The sequence below is a fragment of the Fundulus heteroclitus genome, chromosome 9 (genome assembly GCF_011125445.2).
Source record: "Fundulus heteroclitus isolate FHET01 chromosome 9, MU-UCD_Fhet_4.1, whole genome shotgun sequence".
Classification (NCBI taxonomy): Eukaryota; Metazoa; Chordata; class Actinopteri; order Cyprinodontiformes; family Fundulidae; genus Fundulus; species Fundulus heteroclitus.
The window spans coordinates 24,138,611-24,148,319 of NC_046369.1; the positions used below are offsets into that span (position 1 = coordinate 24,138,611).

A 9,709-nucleotide genomic window follows, 5' to 3' on the forward strand; every position below is an offset into this window, starting at 1 on the left:
TGGTAAAAAGGTAAGTGCTTACTCTTTCATAAATACTCTTTCATAATAATACTCTTGGGTAGTAAACATGAGGACATATTAAAATATCCCACTCCATGCCTTGCTTTTCTTAATAATTTACAGTTGTGATCATGTACTTGTAGTGACAAACTGTTTGACAATAAAATGGAGAAAAAGATATTGAGGAGTAAGACACAGGATCCACAGTTTGAAGTACAGCAAATACACTTTTAATGCCTTATGGGGAGAGTTCAGTAGTGCTTTAATTTGCAACAAGCAAACAATTTTAAACTCTAAAACCAAAGAAAGAAGCAACATACAGTACATAGGATTACATGATAGGAATAATTATAAATGATGAACAGCTGAGTGGTTAACAAAGGACAGGTAAGATAAAGGCATGTGTGAAATTAATCGCGACAAATAAACACAGAAACAAAATAAAACCCATAGACCACAGAGAGAAGGAGTAATGGTATAACAGAACTTAATACAAAATCATAAAAGACCAGCAGTAGACAGCAACTAAGTTTATATATCCTCACCTTCATTTACCCACTTAACATATTGATAAAATGTACTTCTAAGAGGTTTACTGACCCATAATTTTTAAGTCGACTTAAGTAATATTACTTTTAGAGTGACTCCACTTTTACTTGAGTACAATTTTGCGTTAGCTTACCTCAAGTTACTTTACTGAAGGAAGAACAGACTTATTTTATCCAAAATGCACCCCACACAGTTAATGTTAAAGTGGGACTTCTTGTTTGTACACAAGCTTTATTGCTGTAATGTTGTTTTCTATTTGCTGAACCTGCTGGATCATTTGGAGATCAAGTGAATACATTCATCAGTCCATCCATTTCCTATACCTGACTTTCCAATTTGTCTGATAACATTATTTTCATAAAACGTATAATATTTAATTAATAGAAAAATATAAAACTACTAATAGTAATGATACTTAACAGAATAATGACTCTGCAGAAGACCAAGTGCAAACTAAAATCCAGAAACACCCAACAATTACTCTCCTCTATTGGTATAAATCTCCACATTGGGCTCATCTTCCAGAGAGACATTATTATTGAGCTGTTGGGTTTTATGTGCAGCAGCTATGCAGACCTTTTCTTTGCTGCTGTGTTCCTTTTAAAGGGAGGAGTTTCCTTTAAAAAAACAAAAACCCACAAGGGTTGTTATCTATATTGTAATGAAATATCTACTTTTTAAACTTGGGGCCTTGTTTTTTTCTTTTTCTTCCTCTGCATTTTTCCAAAACTGTTTAAATTTGCATTCATCGCAATAAAATATAGGAAACATTTTAAATATATTCAATGTCAATCATTTGTCATGTTTGTTGAATATGGACAACAAATTATTAGGAAATGGCTCAATTGCTCTTCCAACACCATCTGAAACATTTCTCTCCGATGGTAGATTTTCTGTAGGACCTCTCTAAACCAACACTTGTCATTTTGTAGCGGTGCTTACAATTGCATGAAATTGTTTATTAATGGGATCATCCCATTAAATGCATCCATTGGGATGCATTTAAAGAGCAGAAATTAGCTACCATCTACTCTTCAGTTGAGTCATGTAGGGATGTTTAGGGGAGGAAAACCTTTTATTCCAAGCTTCCTTTAAAGTTATTAAAAAACAACTTATTTTAGCGTGGCTTTATGCAAATTTCATATGGCTTTGGCGCCAAAGTGACTCCTGCACGGTAATCCATCACAACCTTTAGTCCAGCCGGCATTGAGAAAGAAAAGTGCTGCATGAGGGACGTGAAGAATAGGAACAGTTCCATCCTGGCCAGGTTCTCTCCGAGACACAGACGCTTTCCTGAAATGAGAGAAGTGGTGCAATTATCAGTAAGTGAGCTGCTAATTAATAACAACCCCAAATCACCTTTTGTTTGCTTTTTTAAATTTGACTGCAGATTTACTCTCAAATAACAAAACAGCAGTACTGTAATCAAACTCTTGGACTTAGAGCCCTCACAACTGCATGGTAAATTAAAAAATACTAAAAAGCAATACACTATTGCCTGTAAAACCTAGATAAACAAAAAGCCGTTTGGCTGTAATGTGAAAGAATGTGAAAAGATATTGGGGTGTGAAAGCGACTGTATGTCGAGCTGTTTAGACTCCTTACCAGCAGAGAAGGGGATGAACGCTGCGTTTCTAGTAAACTTGCCTTCGTCATTCAGGAAGTGTCCCGGGTTAAAGGTAGAGGGTGACTCCCACTCTTTCTTATCAAACAGCACTGAGGCCAAATTTGGAATTATCAGTACTCCCTGGAGAATCAAATAATAGTGTTTAAATTCACAATGGCTGTAACATGAAATTAGGTTTGAAAAACACTAAATTAATAGGGAAAGTTACCGCTGGAATGGTGTAGCCTCCCAGCTGGACTTCCTTGTTGGTGGAGTGAGGTAAGGCAAGAGGGGCGATGTTTCCCATCCTAAGGATCTCATGGATTACAGCATCTGTGTAGGGAAGGTTGGCCCGATCCTCCATACACGGCTGTCTAGACTGTCCGATCACTCTGTCTATCTCTGCTTGGACCTTCTCTGTGCGAATAATATCCACAGTCAGATTGTTGGGAGTAACGTGGAAACACCTGAATTTTGAGTGTGTGTGTGTGTTACTAATGCAGTATTATTTGAGTTGGTTTTTGCACCTTGAATTTCAGGATATTTGGCCATGTAGAGAAAAGCCCAGCGCAGCGTGGTGGAGGTGGTTTCTGAGCCAGCCACAAACAGATCCAGGACACACATGATCAAGTTTTCCTCATCAAACGTGTTGCCATCCTGCTCCTTGTTCTGTGGACATAATTATGTGAAACAAAAACAGAATCACAACCATACCCGACTAGATCAAACATATATAGCTAAGGGCTACATTTAATTTTAAATATGTACAAGTGAGCTGCTTCAGATCTGCAACATGTTAAGATTGCAAGTTGCATCTCCCCACGGTCAGACATATTGCCTTAATAAAAATGGCACATTATGCGCAGCATTGATTTCTGCAGTTGTTATATCGGTGCGTGACATGTTCACATAAATTATGCTGCAATGCAAAATATTTGCAGAAGCTTCTCTTGCTCCTGGAAAATCATAACTTTCAATGATGTAAAGAAGATCATTAAAAGCTTTTTACGGAACAGAAGCCTAGTTCGTTACAGCTGAATGAGTGAGATTTCATAAGAGATAGAAACTGGTCAGAAGAGACTAACAACTTAGAGGGGACCTACATGAAACAGCTACATCAAAAGGGAGAAACACTGCTTTCTCTCTTCAATGTCCAACCCTTGAATAACAGGATGGATTATTTACAGCTGATGGTTGCAACTAAGAGACTTCTGTGTTTTTGTTTTTGACTGTCAGTCAGAAAGCAGCGGGTCTGCTGCAACACCAGCAGTATGTCATTAATGAGAAAAGTGGGCTTCAGCCATTTAATAAGCTATTTGTTACCATGGAATTAAATGCTAGCTGGTGGATATTCATTATTGACTAAGAAGCCATATCGAGGTCTTAAGCAGATCCTTCCTCTGCTTGGGTTTCAAGAGATGGGATTGGTGATGCTCTCACTCTAAATGATGCTTGATCTCTTGACATCTGAAGGAAAAGGCTTCTCCAGACAAGAAAAACTTCATTTTGGATTTGTTACACATTTTTAAAATATCTAAAACAACAAACTACTAGTTAATTAACAAAAATTAACCGATTTCCCAGTTTAGGAATGACTTCAGAGCATTTATATACACTGCTGAAATGCAATATGGCAACAACCTACCTTTTAACAAATCGTCACAATTGGCCCTTTTTTCTCTACATCGTGTCATCTAACTCACACACACATGTCAAAGCAATACAATTTAGAGGGACGAGTTAAAATGTAATAAAAACATGTCAATGGTCTCTCAAAGGTATCCGCCAGTCACCGTTTGAATCTCCTGCAGGTAACAGTCGATGTAATCTCTGCGTTCTGAGGGATCCCAGTTTTTCTTGTGCTGGTCCAGCTCTTCTCGTATGAAGTCCTTCACATCGCTCCAGATCCGTTTGACGGTCTGATGTGGACCTGGCAACAATCTCATCAGCAGACTAAATGAATTGTAAAGCTGAACAGAAAAAAAAAAACATTGAAAGACCAAATTGAGTTAATTTTCATTATTTTTTATCAAGATTAATATGAAGGAGTAGATTTTACAGCTGACTGTTGCATTGGGAGACCAGAGGAGGTATTGAAATGATCTGAAAATAAATGAAACTACGAAGCTTCAATGCCAGGCTGTAGTTTAAGTACATTCTGGAACAATGTGGATAGTAGACTGATGTCCATTGAGGACATCATCTACATCTCTAAATTATTTTTTGTGTTCTTTTTCCCTGTCATCCTGAAAGGAAGCTTTTGTTTATGAATAAGAAGGTTAAGCATGTAAATCTAAGTAGATTGCACGTATCTAACCCTATATGCAGTCAACACATTCTATGACTGGTTAGAGGTTGGTGGTTGATGATTGAATGACAATTTACTAGTTGGGTTGACTGTATGATGACTAAATCAAATACTACTTCTACTACTGCTGCTTTTACTACTACTATTAACAGGCTAGTGCCGAAAGTTGCACACATCAGTTTCTTTAAGACACAGTACCTGCGCCCAAGTGGATGCTTCAATCTGGAGCGCCTTGTCAAACAGCAGCATCAGTTTCCTGAACTTTGCATCCCCGTACTCAAAGCGATGACCAAAGACCAGGTGGCAGATGATGTTGGAGACAGCGTTGTTGATGATCAGATGTGGATTCACAGGCTTCCCTTCAGGATTTAACAGAGAAACGCCAAATTAATTGTGCAACTGACCATTATGAATGTATCTCCATGAGTGTTAAGTGAGTACCTTTATGGCTTCTGAGTTCCTCTGCACAATGTGTGAATTCATCCAAGATGATAGGTTCAAGAGACTTCTTCCCAAACCCAAAGTATTTGAGGGTTGAAAGTGCAAAACGTCTCTGCTGCTTCCAGATGTTTCCATTACTCATTATGACACCTGATGATAAACATGTAAGGTAAAAAAAGAAATGAGCAAATATAAATGATTAGGATTATTATTACTGCTGTTGTCATTAATATTATGTTTGCGTAACTTTCATGAATGCAGGATGCCATTCATTCTTTATTCTAAAATAATAATGCATGCATTGACTTGATTCAGTCACATTTTGCAACACGTATGATATGCATATTTTTGAGCATTCATTGCAAAAACACTTCACCTACCTAGTCCATCGGATACGTCTTCCTGCATAGCAAGTGCTGGGCGGTCCACCATGCTGTCTCCATTCGTAACCAGAGCCTCTTTAATAGCCTCGAATCCATTTAACACCACTGACCATTTCTGACCGAATCTAAGGCTGTATACATCTCCATAAATCCTTGCTAACTGGGTGGGATTAAAGGACAGAAATTAGAATGTGCTTAATTAAAAAAACTTCTGGTTGCCTACAAGTTAAGATTATTCCATACCTCCATCAGCCTCTCATGTGGCCTGTTTTGGTCCCACGTGAATATGTTGCCCACAATGGGTAGAGCTCCGGGTCCAGGAGGGAAGCCAGCTGGTCGACGGTTTTTAACATAATCTAAAGTGATTATGAAAATTACCACAAACAGTAGCAGACTCTTCAAATCCCAGTCAATAAGAAAACCCAATATGGAAAAGAACAAATCCATTCTGCCAGCTCGGTCAGGATGTTCTTATTTTTTAAGGAAAACAGCTGATATTGTGCAGAAGAAATGTGTCACCACTGTTACTTCTGTAAGGGTACCGGTCTATAATGTTGTCTCAGGAGAAATAAATTACTTATTAATCTGGACTCTGATCTCTATAGTTTACACAGAAATTGAATGCGTCAGACTATTTTGTAGTATTTGTAAAATACTTATTGACCTAATGGACAAATTTCAATGTTTTTTTTTTTTTAATGATGGATAAAAATGCGGTGTTTATGTAAGGAGTGGATTAGGATTTTGTGCAGTAAGGCGCAATCCCCAGCTTCCACGTCTCAAAGTCCACTTGTTCAAGAAAGTATTCTCACCATTGCTCCAGTCATTCATTTATAGGATTTTGGCAAGTTTTGCTTATAGGCAAAAGAATCTAAAGCCTGGATTGTCTTCCAGGCTATTTCCTAACATCTTTAGTGTGAAACAAATGATCAAAAGTTCTATGGGAAGTTTTATGAATGCAGGTGGTTATAAATGAAAAAGATCGATGTTGCATAATGCTCTCGTTTTCTAGATATAATAATGAGAACAATATTAAGTGCGAGCAGTTTGCCAGGCTGCCAGTTCTAACAAAATAGAGGCATTGTGCTGTGCAGTGCACAGAAGCTTCATACTTATACTTCTTTCCAAAACAATTTATCCAATTCATAGACATATTGTTGATATAAATGTATACAAATTTCTATTTTTATGAATTTTAAAGCCTATTTTTGTCTTTCGTCATTTCTGCTACTGTAGTACTATTTTGTAACACAAGAGGGCAGCAGTGAATTTGTGTTTGCTCAGTTTAGGCGCTCTTCAAAATACAACAAACGTGTTTCTTTAAAGCTACAAACATGTCCTCAAATGAAATTAATGAAATTAAATGAATGTTAATGGTTAATTTGGAATTTCAAATAACGCTTGATGAAAAGGGGAATCTGTTGTTTCATTTTACCTTTACTTCACTTTGACCTTTCTTTAAAAAAATAAATTAAAACAAACAAACCATTTTTGTCGGAATGTAAATATTAGACGTCGTCTGTTTGCAGCGGATATGCATGTCTCTGTGAATCCTTATAGATGATTGTTAATGTTCAACTAATTTTAATCATGGTGACAATCAGGAACCCAGAAGATTTATTCTGAAAGTACCGGAACCGGAAATGGGGTGTTTGTTTTCAACGACCGCCGGCTAGCTGGTTTGACCTGAGGTGTCCTCCAAGAGCCGTCATTTGACAGGCAGCCAGGAATAAAAACCTTAAAACATGGTTTTCGAGGAGAAGAGGATCATGAACGGAGAACCCGAAGATGTTAGTAGCAACTGCTTATCATGAACATTAAAATATGCTGCTGACTTTTAGTAAGACACTGTCCAGGACCATATAAGGTAGCTTCACCTAGCTTAGCATTGGCTAACATTGATGCTAGGATCCTTATTCATTATTATGGGCCGGTTTATTAATGCGGCGACATCCTGGACAATTCGGAGTCTAAATTGAGCTTTTTGTAATATTTGTATTTTATAAATAGGTTTATAAATGAGCACAACACAGCAGTTTAATGTCTGTGAAGTGAATGATGCCATTGATTCGGTTGTGTCTGTTTCAGGAGGAGGAAGAGGAGGAGGAAGAGGAGGATATGGTGGTGAGTCAGCAGCATTTGTCTAGTGTCATTTAAAAATTAAAGACCATTTGTTTGAACGAGTTTTGCTGTTTATTTGCCATGCAGGAAACCTTAAATGGTCATGAATGCCCAAACATGAACATATATATATATATATATATATATATATATATATATATATATATATATATATATATATATATATATATGAAGCTTATCTGCCTGACTTGTTGTAGTTGTTGTTGTTTTGTTTTTGTTTTTTTTTTTCATTTTTGAGCACAGTCAGACCATCTCCCTGTATACCACCCAAAGCAGCCTTGTCTCAGACGCTGCTGAACTTTGATCTAGTAATGTGAATTTTATGGCCGATTTCAATGTCCAGTTTTTGTAAAGCTCTAAACTATTGTGAATTTTGGCCTTGCAACATACAAGAAATAAAAACGGAATTCTGCTTTTGTAGCCTTCCTGCTATAACCTCTTAAATTGTTCATATTGAGAGCAATCGATGGCAAGGTTGTGTCGCTGTGTAAAAGAGCTGTTGGTGTAAAACAGTCTCATAGTAATATTTAAAACGATGAAAAAAAAATTACACTTTTTAACCGTCATTAGCATTTTATGTTAGGAATTAGTTAAGTCAGCCCTCTTCGCATTGCTAAACATTAGATACTGACTTCCCCGTGGTATCAGGGGGCATTAACATCCATACTATGCGATCATGAAATGCTTTGTGTGTACTTGTACTCTGGTTGCAGGACCCTCTTGAATCCTTGCGCCAGAAGTGTGAGGAGACGGAGCACTGCATGCACACTCGGGAGCGTTTGGAGATGTGTGAGACCAGAGTTGGTTCTCGGTCTCAGACAGAGGAGGACTGCACCGAAGAATTGTTCGACTTCCTCCATGCTCGGGACCATTGCGTAAGCACAGCATTTAGTAATTGGAGCCAGTAAGCTGAATAAAGAACACAGGTTGTAAAGATTCATGATCAACAGGTCAACTAGAATACCGACAGTTATCTCACCTAAGACTTTGTCTGCATTTAGTCAGAATCGTATCCATGGACAGAGCTGGTTGAGGACTTAACTGTTGCTCTATTTCTAAGTGGTTTGTTTTTTTTGAAGGGACTAGATTCTAAAATGATTAACGTATTTTGCATTTTCATTTATTGATGCAGACTTCCCACTGTAAAAAACAAAACATAAAACATATATTTAAAAAAATATATATATATATATATATATATATATATATATATATATATATATATATATATATATATATATATATATATGAGAGAGAGGGAGAGAGAGAAACTGATATTTCATGTTAGAGAAACGTTTTAAATATATACAGCTCAAAGCTTCAATTAGTTTTTTTATAACTGCGGCTATCCACCAAAACAAGGCTATAAAAGTTTTGTCTTCCCTCTTTAAAGAGAAAGCAAACGAAGTGTGGGCTAAAGTTTAAGCTAAATGGAGGTCAATAGTTTAGATGAAGGTGAAGCGAGTGACTCATTCTACTACAACAACATCCTAGGGCTTTACATATCCCTCCCCCCTAAAAAAGAAGGTATATTTCCCTCTTAATGTGTGAAGCTTTGTTGCTCAAGTTAAATGTTCTGCCTTGTCTCTTTACAGGTGTCTCACAAACTGTTCCATTCTGTCAAATGAAGTCCCTTCTGGCTGGACCACTCACTGACGTCATTCTTGAAAAATCATATTACGAGGAGGACGGTGTTTTAAACCCGTCCATGTGTGTATCTGCTACATGTTGTAACTTTAAATGTATGTTATCTAAACATGTGAAAAAAACGTATACTAGTGTGATGTGATTCAATATATCAATAAAGTGGCTTAGAAACACTTAAATTGAACTTTTGGAAATCTTATGCATGTTAGTAAAATAATTCCTTTATGTATAAAAGCTGACTGAATCCTCAAAAAGACGATTAAAAGACAGGATCTCAGATGGATGTCTTGATTGCACAACAGACAATAGGGAGATTACAAAGTTGTTCTTAACTTTTAGTAAAAAGATTGCTGTGATTAACAATCAAATTATACGAGAGGTTACAGGTTACAAATATGAACCCAATGAAACTGCTTTTTAAAAGAACTTTATTTTTTGCACCTGAGCTGATCAAACATTTAATGAAATTAAATGTCAAAATGACCTATGCATTGAAGCTTTATTGGCATAATTGCTGACCAAATTTATGCAAGTTTCTGTTTTTTTTTTTTTTTTTTTGGCAAGTCAGCTCTTGATCTTCACATCTTTGAAGTTTGTAAGACTCCTTGCCATGGCTCTAATTTTCTGCTTCGT

The 9,709-nt window shown here is 36.8% G+C and overlaps 2 protein-coding genes across 2 annotated transcripts; one reads left to right on the top strand and one right to left on the bottom strand.

The window, feature by feature from the left end:
• Nucleotides 1-207: 207 nt before the first annotated feature.
• LOC105927848 (cytochrome P450 2J6) lies at nt 208-6,037 on the bottom strand. The gene is made up of 9 exons (XM_012864804.3): nt 5,531-6,037; nt 5,285-5,447; nt 4,905-5,054; nt 4,662-4,822; nt 3,949-4,125; nt 2,683-2,824; nt 2,385-2,572; nt 2,155-2,296; nt 208-1,842 (listed from the first exon to the last, which is right to left on the bottom strand). Exons 1-9 carry the CDS (start codon nt 5,732-5,734, stop codon nt 1,667-1,669), a joined length of 1,503 nt encoding a protein of 500 aa, XP_012720258.2. The 5' UTR covers nt 5,735-6,037; the 3' UTR covers nt 208-1,666.
• Nucleotides 6,038-6,931: 894 nt separating this feature from the next.
• On the top strand, nt 6,932-9,255 carry LOC105927850 (cytochrome b-c1 complex subunit 6, mitochondrial). The gene is made up of 4 exons (XM_036141290.1): nt 6,932-7,077; nt 7,376-7,411; nt 8,143-8,304; nt 9,025-9,255. The coding sequence occupies exons 1-4, from the start codon at nt 7,033-7,035 to the stop codon at nt 9,055-9,057; spliced, it is 276 nt and encodes a 91-aa protein (XP_035997183.1). The 5' UTR covers nt 6,932-7,032; the 3' UTR covers nt 9,058-9,255.
• Nucleotides 9,256-9,709: the final 454 nt, after the last annotated feature.